Below are 17719 nucleotides of genomic sequence, written 5' to 3' on the forward strand. Positions count from 1 at the left end.
CACAGACAGCCCGTCCCGCGTGGGGTGGTTCCCACAGACGCAGGCACAGACAGCCCGTCCCGCGTGGGGTGGTTCCCACAGACCCAGGCACAGACAGCCCGTCCCGCGTGGGGTGGTTCCCACAGACACAGACACAGCATCCCACGTGGGGTGGTACCCACCGGCACAAACATTGGCATCGTCAACACGTTGTGGGGACACAAATCAGTCTATAACAGCCTTGTTGCCTCAGGAGCCAGGTACCTTCCTGTCTCTGACAGGATGACATGGGGGGAAAATGACAGTTCATATTGTAGACCCGTCCCTGTCCCCTGCCAAGGCTCAAAGGCCAGTTTGCTGAGAGTGATGCCCTTCTCATTCATCTGAGCCTTGAAGGGCAGCCATGCCAGCAGCTTGCACACACACATGAACACGTCACCATGGTCCTGCTGGGCTGTCACCAGCCCCCACCCCCACCACCAAGGCAGAGCGCGGCGGTGCCTCACCCACAGCTGACCTCGTGTGGTTGTGTTTCCCAGTTTCCCGGCTGGAGGAGCGCGAGTCAGAAATGAAGAAAGAATACAACGCGTTGCACCAGCGGCACACAGAGGTGCGTGCAGCCTGGGCCCCAGGGAAGCGGCCTGGGCTCTGGGCTCTGGGCTCTGGGGCCCAGGCCCCAGGGAAGCAGCCTGGACTCTGGGCCCTGGGCCCCGGGGATGTGGCCTGGGCCCTGGGCCCTGGGCCCTGGGCCCCAGGGAAGCGGCCTGGGCTCTGGGCTCTGGGCTCCGGGCTCCAGGCTCCAGGCTCTGGGCCCCGTGAGAAGCAGCCTGGGCTCTAGGCCCTGTGAGAAGTGGGTCCTGGTGGTCTCCCCAACACTGCGCCGCAGTCCTGAGAGCACTTTGTCTGGCCAGGCAGCCTTCCTGCTGGCTGGGTTTCCACCCAGGCACAGCAAGGCCATGGCTCATGGTGGCCAGGGGTGGGGTGTGCGGGACAGGCCTACAGCGTGATTGATACAGCCCCTCCTCACAGATGATACAGACATACGTGGAACACATCGAGAGAGCCAAGCTGCAGCAGGTCGGCACCAACGGCCAGACGGAGGGCGGCCTGCCCGGGAGGAGGTGCGGCGGGTGGAGCGGCGGGAGGTGCAGGGATGTGTTGGGCAGGCGGGCTGGTGGGAAGGGTAGGTGCGGTCCCAGTCCCATCTGTGCCCCTGACAGGCTCTCCGTGGCCATGGAGGGATTAGCAGGCTCTCTAGAGGGTTCACCCTCACTGGCTCAGGAAGAGAGTCTGGTGGCCAGAGTGTGTGCCTGGGGTGGCCATGGTCAGATTGCCTGGGAACCCTGGCATCTGTGCCTGACTGCAGCCCCTTCCCTGGCTGCAGCATGAAGGCCTGGGAAATGGCCCACGCAGGTTCGGGAGAGGCCAAGGTACCAAGTGAGTCAATGTGCTCTGTGGCAGGGCTGATGCACCCTGTGGCAGGGCCAGACTGGGTGCAGGAGAGGCCGAGGTACCAGGTGGGTCGATGTGCCCGGTGCCAGGGCTGGGCCAGGTGAAGGGGGGGGCCGAGGCACTGGGTGGGTCGATGCGCCTTGTGGCCAGGCTGAGTGCAGGGGCGGCCGAGGTACCAGGTGGGTTGATGCGCTTCGTGGCAGGGCCAGGCTGGGCGGATCGATGCACCCCATGTCAGGGTTGGGCTGGGTACAGGGGAGGCTGAGGTACCATGTTGGTCGATGTGCCCCATAGCTGGCCCTGGCCAGGCAGGTCGATGGACCCCGTGGCCGGGCTGGGCAGGTCAATATGCCCTATGGCAGGGCCAGGCCACCAGCCACACTCAGTCCTGCCTGCGTTCACGCCTCAGGGCTGGTTTTGCCCCAGGAGAGGGAGTAACCTGCAGGTCGGTCTCCTTCTCCGTCTTCTGTGCCCCTCAGTCAGGATGAAATAGGGGTCCAGCCCCCTCGGGAGCTGTGGCTGAGGACAGAGTGGCCTGTTGGGGCCAGTGAAGGCCCTGTGCCGGGGAGACCAGGCCTGGGTCCTCGGACTCCGGGGAAGAAGGCTCTGCAGCGGGCATCCTGGATGTGGTGCAGCACGGCTGTTGGTCCCCCACGGCTGTCAGTCCACGCTTCCTCCTTGGAGGTGCCCCTTCTGGAGCCGGGGCAGTGATGGCTGACGCCTCTAGTCACGGAACATACAGGCCCCGGTAGCTGCAAACATGGTCCTCTGTACCAAGCTCTTCAGGTGGTTATGTCTGCAAACCGGAAGATCCCAAGCCAGGTGTGGGCTGTGCCCGTTTCGCTCTGAAGAGTAGCAGGTGAAGCCGTTCTGTCCTGTACGTGAGAGTGCAATGACTCAACGGCCACACGGCCTCCAGCAGGGGCGGCAAGGGAGCTGCTCCGTGTGGTGACCACCTAGCTGGGCGTCGGGACCTGGAACCCTTCGGTGCTTCCTTACTGTGTGGGCCGGTGCCCAAGGGAAGTGCGACCCCAGGCTGGGGTCCCTGCAAGAATCCAGGAAGTCAGGGCATGCCTGACTGAGTCCTGTGCACCGTGGGACCCTGCGCAGACGATGTCATTTCTGGGAGGAGCCCTCACTCTGCAGACGACCAGGCTTGAGTTCTGTCCTGGAGACAGGTCTCTGTTCTTCTATCAAAGCACAGCAGAGGTGGTTGGGGAGGGCCAGCCCTCCGCTGATGGCCTCCAGGCCCTGGCCCGCTGGCCTGGGCCTATGGCATGTGAAGCCTCAAGCTGGCTTCCTGCCATCTCTCCCTTTAGGGACGATTCTCTTGAAGGTCACATGGCACACCCAGGGAGAAGCGGGTCCTGGGCCCTGGGGCACAGCGGCAACCTCTAGGCTCCAGGGTGGGTCCCGCTGGAGCAGGCACCTTAGGGCCCTGTGGGCACTGGGTGCCCCAGAGTCCGTGGGGGAAGGCTGCGTTGGTGCAGAAGGGCATGCTTTGTGGCCACGGCACTGCCATTGTGCAGGCAGGGCCTAACCATAAACTGACCCACTCGGGGGTCCACGGGCCCTGGAGTCAAGACCACTCACAGCCATGCCCTTTGCCCAGGCTTGGGGTGGGCTCCCGGGCCCTGCCCCCGGTGACGTGGCCTGACTGAGGTCTGGGTGCAGCACTCATGGTGGAAAGCGGGTGGTGGCGCGGGGAGCCCTCGGGGCGTCCCAGCCCTAGTGGATCCGGGTCTTCTCTCCACATGGGCTGTCAGACCCGGCTTGTCTTGCACAGCCGACCAGGCCTGTGCTTACCACATACAGCGGCAGAGGCCAACGGGCGTGCCTCCCATCGTAGGCTTGCTCTCTGGGATCCACCTCCGCCGCCCGTCGTGCGGAGGAGAGACTCAAACCTCTGGCGGGAAGTTCCAGCTGCAGACTGGCCCTCGTTGGGTGTCTGACACGAGTGAAAGCCCCAGCCACACGGCCCCACACAGAGCAGGCCCTGTGCCACCAGCCTCCATGGTCTCCCCTCGGTCCAAAGTGGGCACGGAGCGGGCTCCTGCGGGACAGGCCTGGGCCGAGGCTGTGTGGAGCCTCGGCCCTGCTCCACCATCACTGCCCGGGTGGTGGGCAGGGGGCACCCTGTGGCTGTGGCAGCCCCGCTCACCAGGATCGCAGCGTCCAGGCCCCCTTGTGCCTGGGGCGGCCCCAGCTGTTTCCAGACGCTGGACATGCAATAGAGCCAGGCCTCTCTGTGGGTGCTGGGCTCCGTTGGCCTCGGGGAGTTGAGAGCAGCCTCGTAGATCCATGTGGGGCGGGTTCGGCTGGAGGGACACCTCCGGTCTCTGTCAGAAGCCCTGTCCCTGCAGGACATGGGTGGTGTCTGTCTCGGAACAAACCTGCTGGCTCCCCACCAGGCCCTGGTCTTGGGTGCTGAGACCCAGCCAGGCTTTCCCTCCTCTGCTGGCCAGAACTCGGGGCTCTGTCCTGGGGCAAGAGTCTGTGGGAGCTCTCACCTGCTCAGAGCACCCTGTAGACCTTGGTGTAAGGGGTGTGCCCTCCCTCCCCGTGTGTGGCCTTGGTGTGGGCTGTGTCCCTGTGTGTGACCACAGTGTGTGTGTGTCCCTGTGTGTGACCGTGGCATGTTCTGTGTCCTCATGTGTGACCACAGTGTGCTCTCTGTCCTTTTGTGTGACTGGTGTGCGCTGTGTCTCCATATGTAACTGGCATGTGCTGTGTCCTTGTATGTGACTGTGGCGTGCTTTTTGTTCCGTGTATGACTGTCGTGTGCTGCATCATGTGTGACTTCAGTGTGTGCTCCCTCCCCGTGTGTGGCTGTGGCGTGTGTTCCATTACTCTGTCCCCGTGTGTGGCTGCGGCGTGTGCTCTGTCCCTGCATCTGGCTGCACCATGTGCTCTGTCAATCTCTCCCTGCATGTGGCTGTGGCGTGTGCTCTGTCCTGCATGTGGTTGTGGCGTGTGCTCCCTCATCACGTGTGGTTGCAGCATGTGCTGTCACTCTGTCCACACGTGTGGCGGCATATGCCCTGTCACTCTGTCCCTGCATGTGGCTGCAGTATGCGCTCTGTCCCTGCATGTGGCTGTGGCGTGTGCTCTGTCACTCCGTCCCGCATGTCACTGCGATGTGTGCTCTGTCCCCACATGTGGCTGCAGTGTGTGCTCTGTCACTCTGTCCCCACATGTGGCTGCGGCATGTGCTCTGTGACTCTGTCCCCGCGTGTGGCTGTGACATGTGCTCCGTGACTCTGCCCCTGTGTGTGGCTGTGGCATGTGCTCTGTCACTCCCCATGTGTGGCTGTGCATGCATGGACTCCCTCATCACGTGTGGCTGCGGTGTGTGCTCCGTCACTCTGTCCCCGCGTGTGGCTGCAGTGTATACTCCGTCCCCACGTGTGGCTGCGGCATGTGCCCTGTCCCTGCATGTGCCTGTGGCGTGTTCTCTGTCCCTCTGCCCATGTTGACCGTAAGCACACACACCCCCCAACAGCCTGTACCTAGTGTGACCGACACTGACCGTGTGTGAAGCTCGGGGCCGTGAGTCATGTGCCCTGTGGTCATCCCTGTGTTCCCACCTGTCTGTCAACGCAGCAGGCGGCCCAGCTGGTGCCTGCGTGTCCGCCTCACTGGGCGCTGCCCCTCTGTCCAGGCGTGGGCAGCCACGGGCTCCGCCTTTGTCTCTAATGGTATTTTCTCGTCTTGCTTCCTGTGCTGTCCCTCTGGGCCCTGTCACCGTGTCCCGCCCTGCAGTCCTCGCCAGTCGTGGAGGAAAAGGTAAACCCGGGCCCACTTCTCATGGCGGCCTGTGGGCCTGTGCTTGCCTCTGAGGAGCCGGCTGCTGGGGCTGACATGCGCACGGTGGCTCCCGTCAGTACCTGGGGTGGGAGCTTTCTTGGCTGATGGTGAAAGCTGGAGTTTGTGGCATTTAGCGGTGGTGGCCTGGTCAGGCCCCCATGGGTCGCCAAGCGGGGTGCTGGTGTGGGAGCTTCCTGCAGCTCCCCTGGCCTGGACTTGTGTCCTGCCTCTTGCACACCCAGCACTATTCTTCCTGCTGATCAGAAGCCAGGCAGGGCCAGCAAGTCCTGCAGCGTAGTCACTGCGCCAACCTCAGTCCTGGGCCGGCTGCTGCCTGGGGTCAGGGCTCTTACTGTGGCCCCAGACAGTCTGAATGGCCATCCCAGCATGTGACCAGAGTGAGGACATCACCCGCAGCAGCACTTCATGGTGCCCACAGGAGCCACGGGATGGAGCCAGAGAATGGCCTCACGGAGCCCCCGTGTCAGGTCCTAGCACCCTTAGGACCTCGCTCGGTCTGGGCCCTGCCCCACACACAGTTCTGTTGGAGGGACCAAGGGGAGACAGGACTCCTGGGGGCAGTGATCTCAGCCAAGGGAGAGCCACCAGCTCTTCCCAGATGTGGCGCACTGCCAGCCACCATCAAGGCCACCGGCCCCATGTGCATACCTTCCCCTGTGCTGACTCAGGACTTGTCTGCACGTGCCTTCACTCTGCAGGTGACATCTGTGGTATCGCATTGGCTTGGGGTCTGGAGGCACCTCCCCTGAGGTCGTGTGCGCACGTGAGAAAGTGTCCCTGAGCAGGACTGGGAACCCCGTGGGAGAACTGGGGCACAGGAGGCCTGGCCTGGGCCTGTCTGCCCTGCGTCTTGGTGGGGCTGTCTGTGCTCACCTTGCTGTCAGGCCTTGCCCACTCTCGGGGTGCACGGCCATGGGCACCCTGACTTCTTTGGAGAAGAGCTCAGGTGGGACTCAGGCAGTGAGGCCTGGCGCCTTCAGCAGGTTCAGAGCCCTTGAACCTTGGTGTCTCTCCTCGGCTTGGAGCATCTTCGACTCTTAAAAGCATAGGGCTGTTTCGTAAGGATGTAAGGAAAGTGGAATCCTTGTGTTTGGCTGGTAAAAATAAAAAAAACCCTCACTGCTGTCGAGTAGATTCGACTTACAGTGATTCCTCCTTGAGTTTCCAAAGTGGTGTCTCTATGGAAATAGATTGTCCAGCCTTCCTTCCAAAGAGTGGCTGTGGATTTGAACTGCCAGCCTTCTGGTTAGCAGTCAGATACCTTAATGGGGCAGCTTCTGTAGAGAACAGTTTGGTAATTCCTCAAAAAGTTAGACGCAGAGTTACCACATGACCCAGCAATTCTGTTCCTGAGTATGTACCTGAGGTACCATGGGGTCCAGCCATTCTGCTCCCAGGGTACTTGGAAGCAGGAACTCTATACATAAACGCACACCAGTGTAAATTGCAGCACTGTTCGCCATCACCGGAAAGTGGGACCAACCTCATTGTCCATCAGCAAATGATAGAGAAACACAATGTGGTCCAACCATGTGGCGGAATGTTACCAGCCTTGAAGAGGGATGAAGTACTGTATGTGGCATGAAGCTACCGTACGGCTCACCTGGAAAACCCTGATCTCAGTGAGATGTGTCGGTCGTGAAGGGACAGTGTGATGCCCTGTACGGGGTATCCCGCTCAGACAAGCCCATCGAGGTGGGCACAGAGGGAAAACAGGAGGTGGGAAAAGGCTATTAGGCTTTGTCACACAGGTGTCACAGCACATGGTCAGCATTATGCCATGTCTTTAGCCATCTTAAAAAAGGGAAGCACCAAGAAGTGTGCAGGAGCAGCACCTCCCCATGACGAGGGCTGAGCCGTGCTGAACACTTGACAGAGGACCCCCCAGAGGATGAGGCTCCCCCACAGCCCTGTCTCCTCCGCCTGAGGGGCGTGGCTGACGCCGGACAGCGGGAGGAAGACCCTTGCCTGCACGCCGCCCCCCAGCTCCTGTTTCTGCAGAGCCAGGTCGTCACCTGAGGTGGTGGCAGCTCCAGACAGGGACCCTCACGCTGCAGGAGGAGTGCCTGCCAGATGGGAAGGCCCAAGGCCCCGCACCACCCTGCAGGGCAGGGGGATGGGGCATGCAGCTGTGTGGTCCACCGCCCTGCGGGGCAGAGGGATGGGGCGTGCGGCTGTGTGGTCCACCACCCTGCGGAGCAGAGGGATGGCTGTGTGGTCTCCCACCGCCCTGCGGGGCAGAGGGATGGGGCGTGCGGCTGTGGGGTCTCCCACCACCCTGCGGGGCAGAGGGATGGCTGTGTGGTCCCCCACCGCCCTGCAGAGCAGGGGGATGGGGCGTGTGGCTGTGTGGTCTCCCACCTTTGCTGCCAGCACACCATCCTCCCAGCTCTGCACAGGCCCGCCTCTTCTCACTCAGGAGCACTGACGTGGGGCTCAGCAGGCCGTGTGAGAGTGCGTGTCCCCGTGAGAGTCCATTGCTGAGTAGGCTGGGCTTTTGCAGTACCGAGAGTCCCTCCGGGGTTCCTGCCCCGCTGAAGGTGTCTGTTTAAAACGGACACAAATAAAAATTACAAACCAAACCATGGTGGTGGGTCATACATGGTGTGCCCCCACCTTGGTAGAGGCTACCCCCTGGCTGTGACCCGCCCTGAGGAGGGACGGGCTGGGCAGGGGTGGCATCCGACCAGAAGGGCCTCGCCTGCCCCATAGCCTCATCTGGCTGAGCCGGCCGGGCACGCAGCCTGTGGGCGGGCATGGTGAGAGCCGCGTGCCGCACAGAGCAGGGGTCTGAGCATCCGGGAAGGGCTGGTGCTATTCCCCACCACCACCGTCTAATGCCCACTTCATCTCTCCCCCACACCCCAGTAGGAAGGAGCGCCCCACCTCTCTGAACGTCTTCCCCCTGGCCGATGGCATGGTACGTGCACAGATGGGGGGCAAGCTGACGCCTGCAGCGGACCACTGGCGCCCGAGTGACCGCGGCCAGCTGCCGGCCAGCTCCACCTACCAGGTTTCGTAGCCATGCTGTGGGCGAGGGGCTTCCCCGTCACCAGCTCCCCTGCTTGTCCAGGCAGGCCACCTCCACACGCACCGTCTGCCCAAGGTGGGCAGGGAGGGAGGAGCCGGCCAGCACCCAAGGGTGGGGTCCGTGGGACCGAGGTTCCTATACAGGCAGTGGCCCAGGGCGCTCACAGCCGCCTTGCAGTCCAGGACGCAGTGCGCTCAGCCAGGGGGTGTGCCCTGGCACACCGGCTGCCTGCCTTCCTAAGAGGTTACCTCGAGAGAGAGCGCTCTGTTGTCCTGTCTGCTTTACCAAGGGGACGGATTCTCTGCCTCTGAACTCTGGGTGAAGCCCCAGGAGGCACACCGCCAGCCGAGGCGCTCCCAGAGTGTGGGGGTGTAGTGGACCAGAGGAAGGCAGGGCCGGGGAGCTGTTCTGCCCCGGGGGCGGGGCCTGGGGCCTGCTGGGTCCCCTGGTGGCAGCAGCACACATGCAGGAAGCAGGCTGTAGGACGAGGCTGCAGGTTCTCTGGCGGCTTCCATCCTGCTGCCCTTCACGCATGACTGTCTGTCACCCTTAGAGCGTCTCGCTTGCCCACAGGGCCCAGGCCAGCTGAGGCTCTGTCCCACTTTGGACACTTTACCTTGTTTCTGCTCAACTCCGGCGCTCCTGTCTGGGCCATGCTGGCCACTCGCCCACCAGTTACCTCGTTCAGCGGTGGGGGTTGGCCAGAAGGTGGCAGGCCTGTGGCACGTTCACACTTCAGTTCACACTCACACTCATGCTCACATGCACTTACATATTCACACATAGGTGTGTTCACATGCACTCACTCATGCTCACTCATCACATGCCTGTGCTCACACGCACTCATGCTTACATGTGTTCACGTGTTCACGTGCCCTCGTGCTCTCCCGTTACTCACATGCATGCACACATGTAAGGTCACATGCACTCACAATCAGGCTCACACATGCTCTTACACACCCATACTCAACATGGATTCACATGTTGTTCACACGCACTCAGACTCATACATGCTCTTACACACCCATACTGACATGCTCTCACATTAACATGTTATTCACACACACACACAAAGTGCGCATGCACTCACACTAAGGCTCACACATGCTCTTACACACCCATGCTCACATGCACTCACATTTAATTATTCACACACAAGTTCACATGCATTCAAGCTCACACATGTTCTTACACACCCATGCTCACATGTACTCACACATGTTATTCGCACATACGCACGAGTTCACATGCACGCACGAGTTCACATGCACTCACAGTCATGCTCATACATGTTCTTACATGCTTACACATTCAGACATGCTCACATGCACTCATGCTCACGTGTTCTTATTGATATGCACTCACATAAGTTCACACATACTCACACTTAGGCTTGCACATGCTCTTACACTCACACTCAGGCTTCTACACTTACATGTTCGTGCTCACAACCACATACTCAGGCTCACATATGCTCGTACATGCTAACACATGCACACACACTCACATTCTTGTTTCTCATGCACTCACAGTCACACACACTCAGATGTGCTCATGCCCTCAGGCCTGGGAGCTCGACCTGAGCTGGAAGCACTTGAAGGAGCCACACGAGCAATAGGAAGCAGCAGGGAGACACCCCCACCCGGCCTGTGTCCTTCCCGCCACCCAGCCTGCGTCCCTCCTGCCACCTAACCTGTGTCCCTCCCGCTCTCCTTACCTCTTCATGTGGGGTGGCTCTTCTGCCATGACCTCCCCTCTCTCTCCCCCTCCCTCCTTCCCATCTCTCCACCTCCCCACGTCTCCCCCCCCTCCTCCCCATCTCTCCACCTCCCCACGTCTCCCCCCCCGCTCCCTCCTCCCCATCTCTCCACCTCCCCGTGTCCCCCCCACTATGTTTCCCCTCCTGCATTTCCTCTCTCGCTCGCTCCCCCTCCACCCCCACTGCATCTGCCCCTGCTCTTTCCCGGTGTCTCCCTGCCACATTCCCCTCCCTGCCTCTCTCTCTCTGTCTCTCCCTCTCCCTCCCTCCCTGGCTTCCTGGCCTCTCTCCCTATCTCTCTCTCTGTCTTCACTCGCTCCTCATGTCTCCTCACTGATGCCTCTCTCCCCATGTCTCCCCACCTCCCCATGTCTCCCCACCATCTCCCCTCCCGTGTTCCCTCTCTCTCTCTTGCCCCTCCACCGTGTCTCCCCCCACGTCCCCCTCCCCATGTCTGCGTGTCTCTCCCTCTCTCTCCCCCCCTCCCCTGTGTCTCCCTGGCCTCTCTCCCCTTCTCTCCCTGTGTTTTCCCTGCACCCCTTGTCTCCCTGCCCATGTCTCTCTCCATCTCTCCACGTATCTCCGTCTCCCTGTGTCTGCCCTGCCTGTGTCTCCCCACCCATGTCTCTCTCTCCCCCCGTGTCTCCTTCTCTCTCCCCATCTCCCCCTTCTTTCCCCATGTCTCACCCCACATGTCCCCCCACCCTGCATCTCTCTCTTTCTCTCTCTCCTGCTGATGACCGTGTTTCTCTCTCTTTTCCTATCCCGCCCATCTTCTTGATCAGCTGGTATTTTATGTTTTAGTTGATGTGTTTCATTTATTTTTTTATCAATGATTATGTTTTCGTTTTTTCTCACACCCTGTGTTTTAGAGTTTTTCTGATTCCTTATTCTGTTGTTCATGGTTTTGTGTTTATGTACTGTATTTTCAGTTTTTAACCTAACAATTGTGGCTACTCATGGTGAGGAATGGCCGCTGAGTGTGGGTTCTTTGCGTTTGGAGGCCCCTGCCCCCGTTGGTGTTTAGCAGGTTAACAGGTTTGCCTGTAGGTAAGTTGTGGCCAGGGGTCGTGTCCCGTGGGCAAGTGGTAGCTCTGTAGGAAAACAGCACTAAGGGACCAGGGGAGGCGTGGTCACAGCACAGAGGCCCCAGAGGTTATTCCTGGGTCCCTCAGACCCACTCAGCATCCACAGCCCCACTTTGTGCTTGTGGATCTGACTGGAGGACATGGCCATTGGGCAAGCCGTCCATTCTGCAAGGTGTGGACTCCCCGACTACTTACTTAGTGGCTTCTCTCATCTGGTCTCCTACACCTCCCCTCATGTGGCAGCAGAGAGCCTCACACTGTGGGACACGTGGGCCCCATGACATGGGCTCAGGCAGTGGAAGCTCGGGGACTTCCTCACGAAGATGTAACTTGGAGTGTGGGTGACAGTCTCCAGGGTCAGCTTTGGTTGTAGACATGACAACAGGGGGGAGTTTTTCTTCTTACCCTGGGCACAAGTCGTCAGACACAGATCCGGAGCTCAGCGTTCCCTGCAGGGCCCTTTCCTGGGAAGCAAGGAGCAGGCTCAGAGCAGGTCTCTGTCAGTCCTGGCGACATGGGTGGCCACGTACTGTGGCTGTGGGATGCCCCTCGTCATCCCTGACCTCTGCCCACCAGGTGCTGGAAGCACCCCTCCATGGTGACAGCAGACCCACACGTTGCCACGTGTGCCCTGGCGCCCACTTGCTGGCGGCACACCCACTGTGCAGAAAGCTCCGAGTGTTGGGTTTCCAGTGGTGCTATCTCCTACCCCATGGACAGAGTCAGACCCCACCTTCCAAAGGCGCAGGCTGGTCGCTGGGAGGGTTCTCTGCCTGGGACGTGGCAGTGACCAGACAGGGCAACCACCGCCCTGGGAGCCAGTGCTCCTGCTGGCCCCTCCTGGACGTGGCTGGTAGACTGTCACCTGGGCGACCCTGCCCGTCCTCAATGACAGCGCATCAAGTGGCCCGGCATTTTCCCAGCTTGAGGGTTGGTGGCCACCCTCCTCAGCCCCTCCTGTCTCCTAGATTAGGGCCTCCGTGCAGCTTTCTGTCCCGGATGTGTGTCCTAGTGTCCTCATGTCCCATCTAGGAAGGGAGCAGTGTTTTCCTCCTGGGCTTTGGGTTGAGGCCTCAGCACCAGGGAAGACAGGGTACTGAGCCTGAGATGGGGCAGGAGGCCTGGCAGCCATGGGGACAGCCGCACTGAGGGCTGCCAACAGGGAGTGCCAGGGGGTCCGTGGGACACAGGAAGGCCTCCCTAGCAGGGGTCTGTGGGTCTGTGTCCCGTCTTGGTTCAGAGCTTCCTCCCCCATGATGCCTCAGGTGGTGCTGTTTTGGACATGGCACTGGGTCCCCAGGTTTTAGAGATGTCCCTCCACTAACTGCTTCCACAACTGTCAGGGCTGGTATTCAGAGCCGCACCACTGCTCACCCCTCGAGGGTCTTGCCCACGCAGGTGGCAGGGCAGAGCCAGGCATCCTCAGGGCCGTAGGGGGACACCGTGGTGGCTGGTCAGATGCCCGGCACCTGCTGCCTGCTTCTGTGCGTCAGTGCCAGACATGAGGCCCGGAAAGCCCACTCCGCCCTGCGCTGTGGCCTCCAGCGCGCTGTGCTGTCATCCCACCCGGGGGGTCGCGCTAGCTGAAGGTCACGTTCTAGCCATTTCAATTGGGTGGGGTTGCTTCTGGAGAGCCGGAGCGACCGTGGACGTGACCAGGCCCCGTCTTGGCCCGGAGGCACCATCGCGTCCCCTGAGCCCTTCCAGACCGTTCCTTTGCCAGTGGCAGGACACTGGGCTTTGAGCCCTCAGATGGGGTGGCTGTGATGGCCCCACATGGCCTCGGGTGGCCACACTGACCTGTGGGGGGGACACACTGCGACGCTCCCTCCTGTGTTTGTCCCAGTGTCCCCACGACGAGATGTCTGAGTCGGGTCAGTCCTCAGCGGCCGCCACACCCAGCACTACTGGCACCAAGTCCAACACACCCACATCCTCAGTGCCCTCAGCCACGGTCACACCCCTCAATGAGACCCTGCAGCCTCTGGGGGACCATGGCAACAGCAAGAGTGGCAAGCAGGCCCGTGAGAAACGCAACAGCCGCAACATGGAGGTGCAGGTCACGCAGGAGATGCGTAATGTCAGCATAGGTGCGCTGCCTGCCACCACCACCCCGCCCCCCCCCACATCCCTGTTGGTCCCGTGGCCGCCGGCTGCCCTCCCACATGTCCCTGCTGGTCCTTTGGCCGCTGGCTGCCCTCCCACACGTCCCTGCTGGTCCTTTGGCCACTAGCCGTCCCTCCCAGTATCCCTGCTGGTCCTGTGGCCGCTAGCCGCCCTCCCACGAGTCTCTGCCAAGGTTCCGTGGCTGCCGGCCACCCTTCCACACGTCCCTGCTGGTCCTGTGCCAACCACAGAGTGTCAGGCAAGCCACCTGTGCTGGGTGGGGAAGACACACCACTGGCCAGTAGTCCATCAGACCAGCCCCGTGTCCTCTCTCCCTTCCCGTGGGCCCAGGCTACTCAACCCGCAGGGTCACCCCAGGGGCAGCCATGGTGGTGGAGGGGAGCTACCAGCCCCGCCGACCTCACTCTGCTGTGCCCCCCCCCCCAGGTATGGGCAGCAGTGATGAGTGGTCTGATGTCCAGGACACCATCGACTCCACCCCGGAGCTGGACATGTGTCAGGAGCCACGCCTGGACCGCACTGGTAACAGGTCCGTCGGCATGCGTCCCAGGGCCCTGGCTGGACGTCAGCGTGCAGCCCCGGGGCCCTGGGCGGACGGGACGTCAGCGTGCAGCCCCGGGGCCCTGGGCGGACGGGGACGTCTGCACGCATCCCCAGGTGGATAGGGTCCCTGGGCGGACGGGACGTCAGCGTGCAGCCCCGGGGCCCTGGGCGGACGGGACGTCAGCGTGCAGCCTCGGGGCCCTGGGCGGACGGGACGTCTGCACGCAGCCCCAGGTGGATAGGGTCCCTGGGTAAGCAAGGTCACTGGCACCCCTTTCACTGGTCCGGGGCGATCATAGGGGGCTGACCCCACTGTCTAGCTCATGCCTGACACTGTGGAGCAGTGTGGGCCTTCAGGGTGCTGGGATTGGAGCTGGGAGGGTCTGAAAGCTTGGGTCAGCGTGGGTGACTGCTCCCCCCCATGTATCCTCCTGACAGCCCCACCCAGGGCATCGTGAACAAGGCTTTCGGCATCAACACTGACTCCCTGTACCATGAGCTGTCAACCGCTGGGTCAGAGGTCATCGGGGACGTGGATGAGGGGGCCGACCTGCTAGGTGAGAGCAAGGGTCCCCACCGCCAATGACATGGCTCCACACTCCCCATGGGGGGGGTCTTACACCCTCCAGGGGGAGCTGCCCCTCGTGGCTCACCATGGAGCTTCCCGCCCCTCCCAGATCCCCACGGGGCACGTCTTTACCCCGCTCAGTTTACCATGAAACGTGGCTCAGCATCTGTGAGGCACCCACACGGGTACTCAGCTGTCGCCCTACAGTATTCCCATCCTCCGTCAGAGGACCCCATGGCAGCAGTGGGCCCTGGGCCCGGTCCTGCCAGGTGCTCCAGCTTCTCGACCATGTGGGAGGGTGACCATCCTCTCAGCCTGGAATGCTGAGGCTTACGGCCGCTAGACTGCTTCCCAGGAGAGCATTTCTGTTCATGGGGCAGCTGGGGTCTGTCCGGTTTCCCGGTCTCCTCCCTCCACGCCCACTTTCCATCGGGGCAGTGCCCTCCGCCTCCCAGCCGACTTAGGTCTCCCCGTCGATGGGCTGTGTGCGCTGGAGGGGGCTGGATAGGCCTCACACACTGTCCCCCACGCAGGCCTTCCTGCTGCTGCACCTGCAGCCTGGTCCGCAGCTGCCCCATCAGCCCTGCGAGAAACGGCGGCCTATCCGTCTGGTGCTGCGGCTTGGGCAACTCTGGGGCCTGTCTCCCCGCTTCCAGAGCTGAGAGTCCCACTCGAGGTCAGGCGTGCCGGGAGCAGACATGCCTTTAGTTATCTAGGGTGTCAACACCCGGGTCCTCCCCCTGAAACCTGGTCTTTCCCAACCAGACTTGAGTCCAAGTACTCTGTCTAAGGCCATGTGTATTTCAATGAGGTGTTTTCTCCTGCGGATTTACACACATGCACAGATAAAGTACACAGACACAAAATATACAGAAACATACAGATAAAGTATACAAACACACACAGATAAAGTTCACAGACACACACAGATAAAGTACACAGACACGGACACAAAGTGTACACACACAACACAGATAAACTATACAAACAGAGTTTACAGAAATGCATACAAGTAAAAGTGTAGAAACACACAGAGTATACAGACACACAGATGAAGTGTACAGAAACACACACACACAGATAAAGTGTACAAAACCTACTCACAGGTAGAAAAACTCCACTAACTAGGGACAGCCGCTGTTCCTATCGGGACACAGTTCCTTTCTCTCTTCTTTATGTGGCTCAGATTAGGCTAAACGTGGTCCATTCTTGGACATGTGTTTGTTTGGGGAAGTAGGGTACATGCTTATGATATTCAAGTAATACCAGGAGATGCCAGGAAGAGGCTGCAAGCCAAGGGCCCCCCCTGGGGACGGTCATGGGCTGCACACAGCGTGAGGGCTTGGCGTGCATTCACAGGGCCTGCGGCATCACCAGTCCCCCAGTTTCTGAGCACCTCTGTCTTCCCAGAGGAAACCCCGGCCCATTGGCTGTCCCCGCCACTTCTCCCCGACACCCCTGGCTCTGGCAGCCACGGCTGTGCCTGTTCCGGGCACCCCCATCCCATCAGTGATTGGACAGCATGTGGTCCCGTGTGTCTGGCTTCGCGCACTCTGCGTCGTGTGCTCAGGGTTCACCCGGCTTGTGGCTTGTGGCTTGTGGTTCTTCATGGTTCAGTAGCATTCCATCACAGGGGTGCCCCGCCTGTTTCTCCCCCATTTGCTGATGGGCACTGGGTTGTGAATGGTGTTGCTGCTGCACTAGTAGCCCTCTCGTGGTTCCAGTGAGAACTGGAAGTGGTGAGTGTGGTACTGCCCATGGGCCCAGGCCACACCATGGCCCTCTCCACCAGCTCCCCCAGGCCCAGTGGTCCCTAGTGGTCTTTAGCAAGCACCCCTGCCCCAGGGCCTCAGCTGCCCCATCTGTGCCAGTGATCCAGGCAGACCCTCCGAACATCATCTTCATTCCAAATCCACACAGAGGGGTGAGAGACAGTGGAGAACCAGGAACGGGCCCCACATGTCTCACCCTGAGGCTCAGTGACAGAGCTGGGAACGAGAGACAGGATCTGGTCCAGCAGTGGTTCTGGACAGACATGCGTCTGTGAACCCATGGGCAGTTACGGAGCGTCCACTGTGGTTGTCATGTGAGCAGCCCGAGGCCCAGTCGCCAACATGCACCAGGGCCATGGACCTCTCCTGGTAAATGACCCAGCCTGGGCTGAGGTCAGCTGCCAGCAGGACAGGAGCGTGTATGTCCTCCAAGGGCCTGGCTCAGGAACAGGAGCTGGACCCCCCCTTATACTGAAGCTGGAGAGTGTGGCACTGTGTGCCCAGGGTTGATACATGGTTCTGGGTAGGACACGCCACAGTGGGGCTCACAGTTCGAGTGAAATGAGATCCTCCTTGGGAGAATGAGCCTTCTGGGGCCCTCTGGAGCCCTGAGGTTGGCACATGTACCAGAGCCAGGCAGCACCGGGGGCCCGGAGGTGGCCATCTGCCGAGCACCTAGCAAGCACCGGCACCGTGGCTCCTTTCCCCACGCTTGTGCAAGGGGGTTTTGCAGCAACCTTGCCCTAGGAAGAGCTTTACACAAATGAGGAAACTTGAGCTCAGAGAAGTTAAATGACTTGCCCAGCGTCCTTTTGTTTGAATTGGAAATTCAGCCTAGTTGGTCTGATGCCAAAACCAATTTTCATTCTTCCCTGCCACACTGTCGTCAAGCTGGATCCCACTCATAGTGATAACCAAAGCCGTAAGTTGTCTGAGAAATGTCACATGAAAAGTAACCCTGACTCGAAGGACAGAAAAGCCTTAAATAAATAGAAAACCAAGCACGTTTCTGGATGAAAGTTGGTGCTCAGCCATCAGCCCAGCAGGCACTCAGACCAGGCAAAACATCTGGGCTTACAGGGGAGCAGGATGAGTTCTGAGGGTCATCAAGAAGAGTGACTGTGAGGCTGGCCCAAAACATTCGAAAACCACAAGGTCGAAGGGTGGCCATAAAGTCAGCAGTCATGGAAGCATGTTCCCTGCGGTGAGAGACAAGCACCTGTGCTCAGCGGATGCACGCAGCCTTTCAGCAGCAGGAGGGGTCGAGAAGCAGACCTGGGTGTGTGTGGGGATACAGCCTGGGTTACGTGTAGCCTTTCCAAGTGATTGAGAAAGTGTGGGTTATTCCACACATGAACCAGGTAAACCAGAGAGCCCTTCAGAAAGAAGCTAAGTCTGATCCTAACCTCACACCATAAAAATGTAAGTTCTAGGATAGAAGATCTAAACGTAGAAACTCAATGATAATAGAACTGGAAAATGACATTGCAGAATATTTCTACAAGCTGGCTTCTCTCTACATGACTAAAGCCGTGAAAGAGAATATTGATGTTGTGGCTACATGAGAATTAA

The 17719-nt window shown here is 60.2% G+C and overlaps 1 protein-coding gene across 1 annotated transcript in view; it reads left to right on the forward strand.

The window, feature by feature from the left end:
- Window positions 1-17719, forward strand: part of MAPK8IP3 (mitogen-activated protein kinase 8 interacting protein 3) — a 59649-nt gene that overhangs the window by 25515 nt on the left and 16415 nt on the right. Inside the window, exons 3-8 of the mRNA XM_042780774.1 lie at window positions 519-589; window positions 1009-1100; window positions 8128-8272; window positions 12984-13227; window positions 13691-13793; window positions 14246-14376. Of these exons, the coding sequence (XP_042636708.1) occupies window positions 519-589; window positions 1009-1100; window positions 8128-8272; window positions 12984-13227; window positions 13691-13793; window positions 14246-14376 (786 nt within the window). The remainder of the gene's footprint in view (window positions 1-518; window positions 590-1008; window positions 1101-8127; window positions 8273-12983; window positions 13228-13690; window positions 13794-14245; window positions 14377-17719) is intronic.

Source organism: Orycteropus afer, unplaced genomic scaffold (assembly GCF_000298275.1).
Source record: "Orycteropus afer afer isolate SDZICR_OR568_19922 unplaced genomic scaffold, OryAfe1.0 scaffold00061, whole genome shotgun sequence".
NCBI classification, from domain to species: domain Eukaryota; kingdom Metazoa; phylum Chordata; class Mammalia; order Tubulidentata; family Orycteropodidae; genus Orycteropus; species Orycteropus afer.